Source organism: Arachis duranensis, chromosome 2 (genome assembly GCF_000817695.3).
Source record: "Arachis duranensis cultivar V14167 chromosome 2, aradu.V14167.gnm2.J7QH, whole genome shotgun sequence".
NCBI classification, from domain to species: domain Eukaryota; kingdom Viridiplantae; phylum Streptophyta; class Magnoliopsida; order Fabales; family Fabaceae; genus Arachis; species Arachis duranensis.
Window position 1 is genome coordinate 87,877,643 of NC_029773.3, and position 16,598 is coordinate 87,894,240.

The 16,598-nt window shown below is 33.6% G+C and overlaps 1 protein-coding gene across 1 annotated transcript in view; it reads left to right on the plus strand.

Annotated features, from left to right (window-relative positions):
- LOC110278279 (probable disease resistance protein At4g27220) overlaps window positions 1-16,437 on the plus strand; it is a 35,791-nt gene extending 19,354 nt beyond the window's left edge. The window contains exons 2-6 of the mRNA XM_052257949.1: window positions 12,488-15,447; window positions 15,543-15,625; window positions 15,740-15,797; window positions 15,968-16,081; window positions 16,360-16,437. Of these exons, the coding sequence (XP_052113909.1) occupies window positions 12,488-15,447; window positions 15,543-15,625; window positions 15,740-15,797; window positions 15,968-16,081; window positions 16,360-16,437 (3,293 nt within the window). The remainder of the gene's footprint in view (window positions 1-12,487; window positions 15,448-15,542; window positions 15,626-15,739; window positions 15,798-15,967; window positions 16,082-16,359) is intronic.
- Window positions 16,438-16,598: the final 161 nt, after the last annotated feature.

Sequence of the window (16,598 nt, forward strand, 5' to 3'; positions counted from 1 at the left end):
CCCTTCCTCTTTCTTTGTCATCTTCATCATCTCATTATTATCGTCATCGTTATCAATATTGTGTTTTTCTTCTTCTTATATAATTTTTTTGTTTTTATTTATCTTCTTATTTTATTTATTTGTTTGTATATTTTTTAAAATTTATAAAAAATAAAAAAATTAGAACAGTAGACAAAATAATGATGATTAAAAACAATGACACAAAGTTTTTTTATATAAAATATAAAAAAGACACCAAAATTTATTATATAAAATACAAAAATTTTACTATAATAAGAGTTAATGTTCAAATTCGTCCCTGAAAGATCACGCGATCTTCATTTTCGTTTCCGAATGATTTTTTTTAATCAAATTAGTCCCTGAAAGATAAACTGTTAGTCAAATTAGTCCTTCCGTCAATTGGATGATGACGTGTCACGTTAAGTGCCACGTGGCATGATGACGTGACACGCCATGTGGCAGGTCAGTAACACGTGGCACGCCACGTGACAGGTCAGTGACACGTGGCGTGTCGCTTGACATATAAAAATTTTTTCTATTAGTCAAAATAGTCCCTGAAAGTCCAGACGTAAGTCATTTTCATCTCTTAAATTTTAAAAATTAGTCAAACTAGTCCTTATATAATTTTTTTGTAAAGTTTGGAATTGAAGCAAAATTTGTGAATCTTCTTGAATTTTGACTCTAAGTATCACTACCATTACCTCCTATATATAAGTAATACCGTAATGGAAAAAAAAAAGATGTAGTAGAAAAAAAATAGTGGTATAACTTTATTTAGGTTAACGTACATAAATTTTTTATTTTGAGCATATAATTTTGTTTAGGTTAATAAATACATACATTTTTGAGTATATATATATTCCAGCAAAATTTTGAGAAGAATTAAAGGAGAGAGATAATTTTATGAAAAAAATAAAAAAATTATATAAGGACTAGTTTGACTAATTTTTAAAATTTGAGGGATGAAAATGACTTACGTCCAGACTTTCAAAAACTATTTTGACTAATTGAAAACTTTTTTATATGTCAAGCGACACGTGTCACTGACCTGTCACGTGGCGTGCCACGTGTTACTGACCTGCCACGTGGCGTGTCATGTCATCATGCCACGTGGCATTAACGTGACACGTCGTCATGCCACGTGACACTTAACGTGACACGTCATTATCCAATTGACGGAAGGACTAATTTGACTAATAATTTATCTTTCAGGGACTAATTTGATTAAAAAAATCATTCGGGGACGAAAATAAAGATCGCGTGATCTTTCAGGGACGAATTTGAACATTCCCCCACTATAATAAATATAAAATTTGAATTGATCTTCACATTACATCATAAGATAGCTTAATTTGTTGTTTAGGACTTAAAAATATACAATTTAACTTTAAAACAAATTTATTTAAATAAAATCCTCTATTTTTAAATAAAATATACGAAGATACAGAAAAAAATTGCACCTAATAACAAAACATGAAAAAGAAGAAAAACATGTTGGAAAAAAGAAAAAAAAAGTTAAAATTTTTATGTCATAGTTAAAAAATTTTGGTGTTATTTGATCATTTCTAGTTAAAGAATTTTCTGTGTCGCTGACTCGCTGTTAAAAATTTCGGTGTCAAGTTTAAAGTTTTGATGCTATTTTTTTGATAAATTTTGCACAATTAAAATTTTTTTCCTCTTCTTCAACATCGTTATCTTCTTCTTCTCCTTCGTCTTTTTATCTTCTCTTTTTTGTTTCATTTCCTTATATTTTTCTTGTTTTCACCTCCTTAAGAAGAATAAAAATAAGAAAAAAATCAAACACCATAACAATAAAAAGAGGAGAAAGAGGAGAAGAAATAAAAAAATGCAACAACAACAATAGTAAATAAAAAATGTCCTAAAAGAAAAAGCACGTGATAAAAAGAAAAAATACGAAAAAAAGTGTGTAATTCACACGTACCTTGTCTGAGTCATTTTTATTGAATTTGACCCAACTTAGTTGGACTTTATTAATAAAAATATTTGATTGTCAGATTTTTTGTTTTTCCATAGCTTTCACTGCCGTCGTCGAGGACTCCATCGCCACCACAAGAAGCCACCACATGTGAAAGAGAAAGACGCGATACACAAAACAGAGAAAGGGGACGACATCTCGTCGCTGCTGCGCCTTGTCATTGCCGCTTGACGGGGAGCTTCGTCGTCGCCGTCATGGTTGCAGGTATGGGAATCCGAAGAGAGAGAGGGGGAGAAGAGCTCGCATAGGAGAGAGAAACGCAATAGCCAGAGAGAGGAGAGTCTCGCGAGGAAGGGGAGCTGGTAAGCCTCCACCATTGTTACACGCTACGCCACCACGCCTCTGGTCACCGGGAATCACACTGACGTTGCCGGAAGTCGTCGCCAGAAACTCTGCAAGTTTTCCATAGCTTAGCTTTGCTACTGCCGGTTCTGTCCTTACCGGTGGGGGTCACCAGAGCTGCTGATACTCTATCCTCTTATTTCCTTTGGTAAGACTAATCTTGTTTTGCCTTATCTTGCCATAAAGCTCTATTATTGACTCTGTCCTGTCCTGTTTGATGTTCTTTTCTGCCTTTGCTTAGTTTTAAACCACCGTAGGCTATTGGATTCCCTGCCATTGTTACTGTGGTTGTTCCATGTTATTGATACTAGAGCTGTTGTTGATGTTGCTGCAGTGAGGATCGAAGTTGTTGCTACTATCTCGGTCCAAATTTTGTGCTCTTTCATTCCATTCTACTTCAACCTTCCTCATCTTTTATCTTGGCACTCTGGCTTGGTCTCCTCGGTCCCTTGTGACCAATTTGTGAGTAGGCTTTACATTTATAATTATAATATTTTGACTTTTCATCTATAATTATTTTGTTATATGGTGCTTTGAACTTAGTTATACTTACAAAGATTACTATCAAAGGATTTTAAACTGGTGTTAATAATCGATTTATTAGAACTAAATATTTATCTTTGTTAAGCTCATTTTAATATGCACATGAGACTATATATTTTTATGAGGCTATATGCACGTTCGAAAAAGTTATATATTATTTTAAAGCATTTGATTTTACTCAAATATGTATTTTTGAAACATTGAAGTATTTGTTGGTACTTACTTATTTTAAAATTGTAAAATATATTTAAAATACCTTAAGATTGAAAAAATATGATTGACTATGATTTGGATGAGAAAGTATTATTTTATTTGATTTGACACCTCATGTTTGAAAGACCAAATAATTTGTTATATTCGAAACTATATGTTTTGAATTAGTTTGGAAGGCTCGTATTAGAAAACTATAGTTAACGGTAGTTATGACGTTAATCTAGATGCATCTGACTCAGACCTCTGCTAGCAGAGGGATTTCTAGCCTAACATGTAGGCCACACATTGGATCTGTTATTTCGTACGGACACACAAGAGGAAAGGGCTACCCTTAGAGGTGGAGCCGCCTAAGTGTGGATTATTTGATTTGCTTTCTGTATGAGAACTTCCTTATTGATTCACTATTCATATAAATTATTATTTTCTAACTAAAATTATTTTTATAATAATATTTATATGATCTTATGTAAATTATAGATGTACTGTCTAATCACTGGGTTGCAAAACTCACTCCGTTTTTTCTAAAACTAATTTTTCGGGAATAAATATTTGAGTATGTGAGTCTTCTATTCAAGATTAATGATCTGCAAGGGATATCTATTCTTTGTTGAGTTCTTAGACGTTATTTGCTCCATATATCACATGTAGGATCCATCTATATTTTATTTTTGTTAAAAATATGTAATTATTCATTCTTGAAACTATAAATTTATCAAAAATATTTGTAACCTTCTTATTTATCTTATATTCAAATCTGTTAGGCTTGTTGGGGGACTATTTTCCTAAGCGCCAGTCATGCCTCATTTTTTGCTGTGACAAAGTGGTATCAGAGCTTAGGTTAACTTGTGTAATATGGAGCAAGTGTCCTATGGTAGGATCACAATTGTATAAATAGAAGCACGTCTATTTGTACAAATTGTGGAACTATTAAAGGCCTATAGGAATGTCCTCTTTGTCCTCTATGTCATTGTTGTCTTCTGATTACTGCAATCATCCGTTCTCTGCCACTTCTTACTACTCTTGTCCTTTTGTTACCAATCTTGACTTATCATTTGGTAGATTTTCTCGAACGTGTTTTTGCAATGGTTTTAGCTTTGGTTATGGTTCGTGATTTTTCTCGTAGCTAGCTAGTTCTAATTTTTTTTCAATTTTGTGAATGTATGCTTTAATCTTCTTCGTTTCGGGTTGTTCTCTGTGATTTCTAATGTCAATAGTTGATGAATTACTTAAAAGATTAGATCTATGTTTGCTATGAATTACCATCTGATTCTCTTATAGAATTGTATTTGGATTTATGGATTGCATGAATTTACTAAGTTTCTGATTGAAATGCCTTGTTTTGGATTTGATAAATGATATTGAGATTTTTCTTCTTTGAAGTTATAACATAATTTTGATTTGCTTTTGATTTTTCTTTTTAATTCAATATCTAGTTTTGAAAACTGTTATTTAATTGCTTAAGAAGAATGACTATCTGATGAAACATATGAATATAGTGTTATTGTTGTTTGTTCGATTGGTTATTTTCTTTGCTTATGTATAGTGAATTATTTGGGTAATCAGTTAGCTGGATCGAAAGTATTTTCCGATATTGAAGTTTGTTTGTACTTTTCTAATTTGATAATCCAATTCCATTATGGTTCAATCTGCAAGTTGTCAAGCACTCATTGATCGAATTAACGGAACTATTTTCGACTTGATAAGTTGAGAGAAAGTTTGTGAACGCTTGCTTTTTGGATGGTGATTATAAGATAAATTTTGCTTTTGGCTAAGATATGAAACTTGAGAATTTTTTTAACCCTTTGCTTTTTTGAATATTCTCTTGTTCTCAACCATTGTTCTTATTTTTAGAGATTTAGAATATTTGTTTTCTTGGTTTCTAGTGTTTTTGTGAGATTGAAATTGTAGATCTTAGATATTGAAAAGAATTGCTGGTAATTTTTGACAAAAGGGACTAAATATTCAATTTTTTAAAAGTTGAACGAATTCTTTATTCGAGTTTTTCTCCTTATTACATTTAACTAATTATTATAAACCATACTTTGTTTATGAACTCCTTACTAACTCTAGTTTTAAATTATCTAATTTCTCAATGAGACCTAATGTTTTATGATTCACATTTGGTTAGGTTCGTGGAATAAAATAGTGTAAGTGAAATTATGTACTAAGATACTAATTTGATCTATACAATGGTGCTTTGAAGTAAAATTTTTACTAAGATTAGAAAGATATTAACTATCTTAATATAATAATATACAATTCTTGTGAACTTTGTTGTTTCTAAATTAAAAGCGGGAATCAATATTAAAATAACTTGAGATTTTATTAGGATAATCTCATAACATTTAAAGATTACTTTGATAAATTTTTTACCAAGTTAGGGTTTTTTTTTAAAAGATTGGTAGTTTGAAATGCCTGTGCTCTAGTAACAAAGTTGCTTCTATATTTATTATTCGAATTATTGAGTATTTATATGTTACAATTTTTTCACAGATACAATTTTCTGTTTTCTATTATGATATATGATATTATTGCTAAATATTTTATCTCTGGCTATTAGAATAGGTTGTTTCCTATGAATTGTTATTGTGATTATTGCTATTTAAATCATCATTGTGTGTGATCGATATTATTATTGTTCGTAAACAATAAATTCTTGCATATTGATATAGTTAGGATTTGATTTTCTATTCAATAGTGACTTGGTAATGTTTTATCAGGTTTTCTAGTATCTTTCTCTTTTTATCTCATTGTTATTATTATTGGTTTCTCACATAACAGGTTTTTTTTTTCAATTCGGTATATGCCTTGCATGATATTTCAAGTGCCTTTGATATTAAAAAAAAAAAATCATGTTTTTATTATTTTTACATGACGTCTTTTTGGGTAGTGTTCTAAATTTGTTTAACAGATTTCGAATTCCCTGATTTGTATGTAGCTGTTATTTCTGTGCTTGTTAGGTTTACTTTTGGGTTGGAAATGAGTAAGAGATTTAGAAAAAAAAAACTTTCTCATCATATTATATTTTTGAAAATAAGACAGATTTGAGAGATATATTTTTTATAGTTAAATTAAAAAAAGAATTTAAATTATGAATATTATTTTATTTTAATAAAAGATATTTTTTTAAAATATAGTTTTTAAATTACTAAGGTTTCTCCTGGTATTCAATTTTATTGGTGAATCTTTTTACCAAAGAAAAAAAGAAAGGAGAACACCACAAGACGATAGTATTGTGGATATGATTAAAAATATCAGTTATGCAGCGTGAATAGAGATGCACATTAAAATGAACATAGAAATTCATGACTACAAGTTTGACGTCCAAATCTATTAATTTCTTCATGTATTAGTATTTGCTACCAAGAACATATATATATCATGAGTTTTAAGTTCGGTTAACTATTTATGAAGATGAGTTCTCTTTTTGGTATTTTTTCTGTATAAAAATTATGATCCATACTAATTTCATAAAATTCTTTTGCTATGTGCTTGAATTATATTGAAAGCTAAATTACGTTTGAAGATTTAGGCGAAATAAAGAGTAGTAGTTAATTTATTATAACTAATGTTAGTTTGTATTAATTGTAATTTCATCGTTTTAATTTCATGATCTTACATGTGCATTATTTGTAAATTAAGTTATAACTGTATGATCATATGAAAATATTTGAGTGTATTTTACAATAACAATAAGTAAAATGTACAGGTAAATTTTGGCCTTGAGGATAATGAGAAGATTGCTTATATTTTCTCATCATGTTTTACGTTATTTATCTATTATTTATAGTCAAAAGCTATTAAATTTTATTCTGATATATTTAATATTCAAGGTTATGATAATAATTAATTCAAATGGACCTTGTCAAAGAATTCTAGATAAAAGAAATGAGCATGTTAATTTTTGTGATAATTATTGTTTTTAATTTTCATAACTGTTCAATTGTCTTTCTAAAAAGTGCGGTCAAATTTTCAGTTTGTTGTTTTGTTTTACTCCTCTATTATTGTCTGTCTTATTGTTTGGAATTTAATTTACAATTATTATGGGTATTTTATTTAAGTTGTATATTTGTTGCTGTTCATTTTTTCTTGCCTATAGTGTTGTTGCTTCCTATTATTTTCTTTAACTTCATTTGTTCTTATTTTGGTCTATAAATATTATAAATTTTAGGCCATGTATGTTCTTCTTCTTCTTTGATCCCAAAGATTGTGTCTTATATGATTGTATTTCTAGTCATTCTCTTAAATTTTTGTGAACATTGTCATGGACTGTAGTGGCCATCTCTGGTGAACTTTGCACTTATTTGATTCAACTTGAACTTGTTTCGACCTAATACTTTATCTTTTCTTTTATTGTTTTCATCAAAGTTCCTTGATTCAGATTTCCTTGTTAGGATGTGATTGACTATCTTTCTGTCACACTTTATTGTTTTTGTACATCATTACTTAATTATGATTCTATGCATCCTTCTGAATTCTTGCAAACCTTATCTGTGATGTTGCTCTTCTCTTTGTAAATTTTGTATCCTTTTGGATAAACTCGAGCTTGTTTCGATAGCAAGCGATACACTAGTTCTTTAGGACACAATTTATCGATGTTGAAGTTCAAAAAGTTGTAATCATAGGCTTGACATAAGACTGGTTCCTACTATGGATATGTACAACAGAACCAAGGAGATTATGAAGTAAGATTGTATTTTGAGGAGATTGACGAATGAAGTGAAGAGTGCTATGTATATCTGAGTTGTTAAGGGAACGAGAGTAGGTGAATGTCAACCGTATTGTTTTAACACAAACCTATCTTGTAACTTTTGCACTTAATTATACTATTTTCTCATGTTTAGTAAAATGCTAAAACCATGTAACATTTTGCATACTGTTTCAATTTTTGAGGGCGAAAATTTTTTAAGGAAAGTAGAATGTAATGTCCTAATTTTTTTTTGAAATATTTTACATTTAATTCCTTTTATTACTACCCAACCATCCAATTTTATCAAAATTGCCTACACTACCCTTATTTCCTTTTCTCAACCCTAACCCTAATTTCAAAATTAATTCAAACACTCTCATCTCTCATCTCATATGCTACACACACAGAGGAAAAACAAAAAGAGTGAGGATCGGGAAGAAGAGGAGGGGAGAGGAAGGGACGGTGCCGGCGGGGCTGGCAGCTGCTGTTGCCGTCGTTGTCGCTGATCAGGAAGAGAGAGGGAGAAGGAAATTAAAATAGGGAATGGGGAAGGAGAAAGGAAGAAGCGCAAAAAAGAGGTCATGTCCCGCCGTCCTCGCCGACGCCCCTAGAGACTATCCCTGCCGCAGTGGGAGCTTCCACTGTCGTTGTCGAGGACTACATCGCCACCACAAGAAGCCACCGCATGTGAAAGAGAAAGATGCGACACACAAAATAGAGGAAGGGGACGACATCTCATCGCTGTCGTGCCTTGTCGTTGCCACTTGACGAGGAGCTTCGTCGTCGTCGTCACGGTTGCGGGTATGCGGCTTCGAAGAGAGGGAGAGAGAGAGTGAGAGAAGCTCGCATAGGAGAGAGAAACGTAATAGCCAGAGAGAGGAGAGTCTCGCGAGGAGGGGGAGCTGGTACGCTTCCGCCATGTCGCAAGCTGCGCCTCTGGCCACCAGGAATCACGCTGACGTTGCCGGAAGCTGCCGCCAGAAACTCTGCAAGTTTTCCCTAGCTTAGCTTTGCTTCTGCCGGTTCTGTCCTTGCCGGTGGGGGGTCACCGGAGCTGCTGATGCTCCATCCTCTTATTTCCTTTGGAAAGACTAATCTTGTTCTGCCTTGTCTTGCCATAAAGCTCTATTATTGACTCTGTTTTATTCTGTTTGGTGTCCTTTTTTGCCTTTGTTTAGTTTTAAACCACCGTAGGATATTGGATTCGCTACCATTGTTACTGTGGTTGTTCTATAATGTTGATACTAGGACTGTTGTTGATGTTGATGCAGTGAGGATTGAAGTTGTTGCTACTATCTCGGTCCAAATTTCGTGCTCTTTCATTCCATTCTACTTCAACCTTCCTCACCTTTTATCTTGGCACTCTGGTTTGGTCTCTTTGACCCCTTAGGACCAATTTGTGAGTAGGTTTTACATTTATAATTATAATTGTTTGACTTTACATCTATAACTATTTTGATATACGGTGCTTTGAACTTAGTTATACTTACAAAGATTACTATAAAAGAATTAAAACAGGTTTTAATAATCGATTTACTAGAACTAATGTAAAATCCCTACAATACCTTTATTCCTCTTTTCTCCAAACCAAACCCTAATTCCTAAATTAAACCCACGCACACTCACTCTCACACAAGCACACACTCTGAAGTCAGAACAAAAGAAAAGAAAGAAAAAGAGAGAGGGAAAATGGAAAGGGAGAAAGAAAGGAAGAAGAAGGGGAGAAGGAGGATGACGCCGGTGAGGCTGGACGCCGCTGTCATTGTCGCAAAGAAAAAGGAAGAGATGCGCGGGAGAGATGAGAGAGAGTGAGGTCGTAGAACTTTCATGGAGAAAGAGGAAAGTGCGTGGCGGAGAAGAGGAAGGAAGGAGTCCCGTCGCCGCCGCTACCATTGATCGAGACTGTCGCCGTCCCAGTTAAGGCCATCGTCGTCGCCAAGCAGAGCAAAGAAGGGGGTGAATGGGAGAGAGAAAAGGGAGCTCTGCTGGAGCAGGTCGCTGAGTTGCTGCTGCCTTCCACCACACCGCGAGACAGAGCAAACCTTCTATTCTTACACTATCATTGCAGTTGCCTCTGGTGCAGGTGGAGGAGGTGACTAGAGAAGAGATTGTTCTGCTTCTACTTTTGGTTTTTCATTGTTTGCCGGAGTCTCTGGGGCCATGAATGTTGCTGCCAGAGTCCTCGGAATTATTGCCATTAAGAGCCACCACTGCTCTTCCTTTACCTTGGTAAAACAAAATCCATTCTTCTTGTACTTTACATCTCTTTCCATTTCTGTTATGCTTTATCTGCGTTACGCTCTCGCTCTATTTTTGTGCTATCTTTTTTTATTAATCTGCTTTTGCTGTTGTTTGTTACGGGCTAGAAGTGGTAGCTATGCTGCTGTTGTTTTGAGATTACATTCGTGACATTGTCGTTAGAGTTGCTGCTGCTGTTAGAATTGAAGTTGCTGCCACTGGTTCGGTCCAAATTCTGCGCTTTTTCGTTCCATTCTATTCCAACCTTCCTCGCCATTTAATTTGGCATTTCGGGTTCGGTTTCTTCGGTCTCTTGAGACCAAGTTGTGAGTAGGCATTTTACATTTATAATTGGTTGACTTTACATCTATAATTATTTTATTTTGATATATGTTGTTTTGAACTTAAAATTACACTTACATATTATTATCAAAGAATTTTAAATTAGATTGAATAATTGATTTATTAGAACTAAATATTTATCTTTGTTAAGTTCATTTTAATATGCACATGAGACTATATGTTTTTATGCGACTATATGCATGTTTGTTGAAGCTTTATATTATTTTAAAATACTTGATTTTATTCGAATATGATTTTTTTGAAGCATTAAAGTATTTGTTGTTACTCACTTATTTTAAAATTGTGAAATATATTTGAAATGCCTTAAGATTGACAAAATATGATTAAAAAAGATTTGGATGAAAAAGTATTATTTGATTTGATTTGATACATTATATGTTTGAAGATTGAAAAATTTGTTATATTTGAAATTAATGTTTTGAATTGGTTTGAGAGGCTCGTATTAGAAAACCGTAGTTAACGGCAGATATGACGTTAACTTAGATGCATCTGACTCAGATCTCAACTAGTAAGGGCATTGCTAGCCTAACGTGTAGGCCACACATTGGATTTGTTATTCCGGTCGGACACACTAGAGGAAAGGGTTACCCATAAAGGTGGAGCCGTCCAAGTGTGTACTTTTGATTTGATTTCTGTATGAGAGCTTCCTTATTGATTCACTTATTATTATCAACTATTATTTTTTAATTAAAAAATTACTTTAATAATAATGTTTATACAGTCTCATGTCGATTATAGATGTATTGTCTGGTCATTGAGTTGCAAAATTCACCCCTTTTTTTTAAATATTTTTCAGGAACAAATACTTGATTATGTGAGACTTTCTATTCAAGAATAACGATCTGTACCGAATACTTATTCTTTGTCGAGTTCCTAGATGTTATATGCTCTATATATCACAGGCAGGATCCAACTACTCTTAATTATTTAATTTTGTTAAAAATATATAATTATTTATTTTAGAACTTGTAAAATATTTGTAACTTTTTTATTCAACTTATATTTGAGTCTATTAGGCTTGCTATGAGATTATTTTCCTAAGCGCCGGTCATGGCTCATTTTGGGCCGTGACAACTAAATATTTATATTTGTTAAGCTCATTTTAATATGCACATGACACTATATGTTTTTGAGACTATATGTACGTTTAAAAAAGTTTTATATTATTTTAAAGCATTTGATTTTACTCGAATATGTATTTTCGAAATATTAAAGTATTTGTTGGTATTTACTTATTTTAAAATTATGAACTATATTTAAAATGTCTTAAGATTGAGAAAATATGATTGAACTATGATTTGGATGAGAAAATATTATTTTATTGATTTGATACATCATGTTTGAAACACCCAAGAATTTGTTATATTCGAAACTATATGTTTTGAATTGGTTTGGGAGGCTCGTATTAGAAAACTATAGTTAACGATGATTATGACGTTAACCTAAATGCATCTGGCTCAGACCTCAGTTAGCAGGAGCGTTGCTAGCCTAACGTGTAGGCTACATGTTGGATCTGTTATTTCTTATAGACACATGAGAGAAAAGGGCTACCCTTACAGGTGGAGCCGCCTAAGCGTGAATTATTTGATTTGCTTTCTATATGAGAACTCGCTTATTGATTCACTCATTCATATAAATTATTATTTTCTAACTAAAATTATTTTTATAATAATTTTTATATGGTCTCATGTGAATTATAGATGTACTGTTTAGTCATTGGGTTGTAAAATTCACTCCGGTCGTTTTTTTCTAAAAATAATTTTTTAGGAATAAATATTTGAGTATGTAAGTCTTTCTATTCAAGATTAATAATCTGCAAGAGGTATTTATTTTTTGTTGAATTTTTAGATATCATCTGCTCTATATGTCACAAGTAAGATTCATCTATATTTTATTTTTGTTTAAAACTGTAAATTAATACAAAATATTTGTAATATTTTTATTTATTTTATATTTAAATCTGTTAGACTTGCTGGGACTATTTTCCTGAACACCAATCATGACTCATTTCAGGCGGTCACAAAAATATCCATCTCTATGTTATCGCGTTTTAATTCCCTTATTTTTTCTTCTTATTGGTTTATTTCCATATTGTTTTACAGGATGGAGATATACTCCTATTAGGAAATCCAGAAGAATGGCAAACCTTCCGACTAAACCGTTAGAGAAAGTTATTAACTTACTCGGGGAAGCGAGTATTCGCCAGCTTGATTATATTGTCAACTGTGAAGGCCATGTTAAGGAATTAAAAGAACTCACTGAGACTCTTGAAAGTAGGAGGCAAACGGTGAATGAGCGAGTTCAAGTTGCAAAAGACAATGCAGAAGAAATCACACCTGCTGTTGAAGATTGGCTTAAGAAGGTGGCGGAAAAGAAGGAAGAAAGTAAGGAGTTTGAAGATGATGAAACCCTCAAATCCAAGACAAGTTGCTTTGGCGGGGGGTGCTCTAGCGGGGCTCTCCCTTTTTTGTGGCGCAGGCGTCAACTTGGCAGGAAAGCAAAGAAGATATTGGCACCGGCAATCAAGCAGCTGAATAATGAAACTCCTGATGGTGCAAATATCTCTTATCGACAAGCTCCAATGTTTGAGGATTGCAATTCATCTGGCGGTGGCTATCTCGAATTTGAATCAAGGAAGGGTATAATTGAGAAGGTCATGGAGCGATTAAAAGATTCCAAGGTAAGAATGGTTGGACTACATGGGCCTAGTGGCGTGGGCAAGACCTCTCTGGTAGAACAAATTCGAAAACAAGCTAAGGACAGCATATTGTTCGACAAGGTAGCCATGGCAACCATAAAAGAAGAACCAGACCTTCAAAAGGTTCAACAAGATATTGCGGACGGTTTAGGATTGACCTTTGGAAATGAAGGTGAGAATGGGAGAGCATCTCTTTTGAGAAAGAGGTTGAAGCAGGGGAATACCCTTGTGATCCTGGATGACCTTTGGGAAGAATTGGACCTGAATAAGATTGGAATTCCATTTGATGAAGATGATGTTTCAAGCCACGTGATGCACCAAGAAAGACCAGAGGAGGAAGAGCAAATAACAAGTGAAAATTCTTCTAGCACCACCAAGGGATGCAAACTTTTTGTCATTTCAAGATCTAAAGAAGTGTTGCAAAATAAAATGAATGTCGAAGAAAAATCAATCGTCCTTGTCCCCGAGTTAGACATGGAAGAAACTTTGAGATTGTTCAAGAAAGTGGTTGGAATGTCGAATAAAAATCCTAACTTCAATAGCGAAGCTCTTCACAAGTACTGTGCAGGATTGCCAATGGCAGTTATTCTAGTCGGGAAGTCATTAAAGAACAAGAGCGATTCAGAGTGGGAAGGCGAACTAGAAAGAATAAAAAACCAACAAGAATCAAATGAAGTGCAAAAGTACATGGAGAAATACGTGAGGATGGGCTATGATCATCTAGCAAGCGAGGAGCTCAAGTCCACTTTCCTTGTGTGTGCTCAAATGGGTCATCAATCATTAATTTCTGACTTGGTGAAGTACTGCTATGGTTTGGGCATACTTAAAGATGTTCATACTCTGAGAGATGCCCGCAAGAGCATATCGAAGTCAATCAAGAAGCTAAAAGATTCAGGCTTGTTGGATAGTAATTCCGGTGATCATTTCAATATGCATGATATAATTCGAGATGCTGCTCTGTCTATGGCGTGCAAGAATCAGAATGTGTTTATCCTGAGAAATAAAACGTTGGATGTCTGGCCTGACAAGAAAGAACTTGAGAGCTGCATTGGAATTCATCTACACAAGAGCCATATCATGGTTGAACTCCCAGAAGTTTTGAATTGTCCTCAACTCAAATTTTTTCATATTGACAGTGATGATTCAAGTTTAGAAATACCAGACAGGTTTTTTGAAAGAATGGAAGAACTCAGAGTATTAGTATTATCTGGAATTCATATACCAAGTCTGCCGTCTTCAATTAAATGCTTACCAAACCTCAGAATGCTTTGTCTGGAGAACTGCACTCTTGGTAACTTGTCAATTATAAATAAATTGAAAAATTTAAGAATTCTTAGCCTATCAGGTTCTAGAATTGAAAATTGGTCAACAGAGTTGGAGGGCTTATGCAGATTACAATTGCTAGACATTAGCGATTGTTCAATAAGCAGATTCACTCGACCTCTTTCTCTATCGAGGCTCATTAGTTTGGAGGAATTGCATATAAAAAATAGCTTGACCAAAATTGAGGTGGAGGGAGAAGTAAATCAGAGTCAAATTTCAGTTCTTTCTGAGCTGAAATATTTGCATCAATTGAATACTATAGATGTATGCATCCCTAGTGTTGAAGATTTACTAACAGACTTGTTCTTTCACGAGTTGAATGATTATAAGATTGTGATTGGAGACATTGAGACAATTTCAATTGGGGATTTTAAGATGCCCAATAAATATGAAGCTTCCAGATCTTTGGCACTGCAGCTAAAACCTGGCATGGATATTCACTCCCTCAAAGGAATCAAATTGCTATTCAAAGGAGTGGAGAATTTGCTGTTGGGAGATCTCTGTGGAGTTCAAGATGCATTTTATGAGTTGAATCTGGATGGATTTCCATGTTTGAAAAACTTGTCGATCGTAAATAACAATGCCATTAAATATATTGTGAACTCAATGGAGTTGTCACAACCTCAAGACGCCTTTTGTAGTTTAGAGTTTCTCAACCTTTTCAACCTAATGAACATTGAGAAGATATGTTGCAGTCCTGTAACAAATTCCTCATTTTCTAGACTAAAGACCATCAAAGTGAAGATGTGCCCCCAATTGAAGAGCATATTCTTCTTTTACATTGTTAAAGTTCTTACTAGTCTGGAAACAATTGATGTCTCTGAATGTAATTCTCTACAAGTAATTGTTGGTGAGGAAGGAGAAGGATCCAACAATAAGGTTGAGCTTCAAGAGTTACGCTCTTTGACACTACAAAAGTTACCATCATTTGTCAATTTTTACAACAAAGTGCGGCAAGCAAGAATCACTAATGGCATAGAAATTGTTCCAGTAGAGGATGAGCAAAGTGTGGCAACTTCCTTTCCTCTATTTGATGAAACTGTATGGCTTTCTTTAATCTTAAAATAATTTGTATTTGACATTTTAGAATAGTGATTCCAATAGAGTAACATGCTTTGTGTGTTTTTTTCCTGCAGGTAGATATTCCAAAGTTAGAGATCTTGAATTTGTTCTCAATCAAGATCCACATGATATGGAACAGTCAACCTTCAAATGATCGGTTTTTTCATAACTTAATAAAGTTAACTCTGGAAGACTGTTGTAACTTGAAATATTTATGCTCATTGTCTGTGGCTCGCTGTCTGAATAAACTAAAAAATATCTCCATAACAAGGTGTCCAGTAATGGAGAAATTATTCATCACTGAAAGAAATAAGAATGAGTATCCAACGGTGCGTAGGATGATGATGAAGTTTGTAATAGATTTTTTATGTTTTGTGCATGTTACTTAATTATTGTGTTTTATATTATTTACTCACCATTCTAGCTATATATATATATGCTAATGTTCATCATTGTTTACCTGACTTTTATCTAATGACTTTTTATTACATTAAAACAGGTTTGTATTTTTCCTGAGTTGGAGGAAATCCAGTTGAGTAAAATGGAGAAGTTAAAAGACATATGGCCTCATGAAGACGAAGTCAGTGCAGATTCATTTCCTAGACTCACTTCTGTGAGTATTAGCCAATGCAATAAGCTTGACATGATTTTTCCTGATCACACGAGATGTTGGTATTTGCATTTGAAAAGCTTAAATGTTTATTGGTGTGAGTCCGTGGAATTCATTTTCAAAAGTAGACATCCTCCGCAACAAAATGACACAAAATCTGCATTATTGGAGGTTATTTATTTGCGTGATCTCCCATATCTGAAGCAAGTGTGGAGTGCAGATCCAAAAGGAGTTGTTAACTTCACAAATCTACAGAGTATAAGGATTTCTAAATGTAACAGATTGAGCAATGTGTTGCCAACTTCTATAGCCAAGGATCTTGGAAAACTACAAAGCTTTTCAATAGCCTCATGTCGTAGTTTGGAGGAAATTATTGCGTGTGATGGAGGATCAGAAACAAGCAATGAAGCATTGGAGTTTTCTGAAGTAGTCTTCATATCATTTTGTCAGTTACCAACCATCCGATCTTTCTATAAAGGAAAGACATATAGTAGAGTTTCCAAAATTGAAGCAACTGACA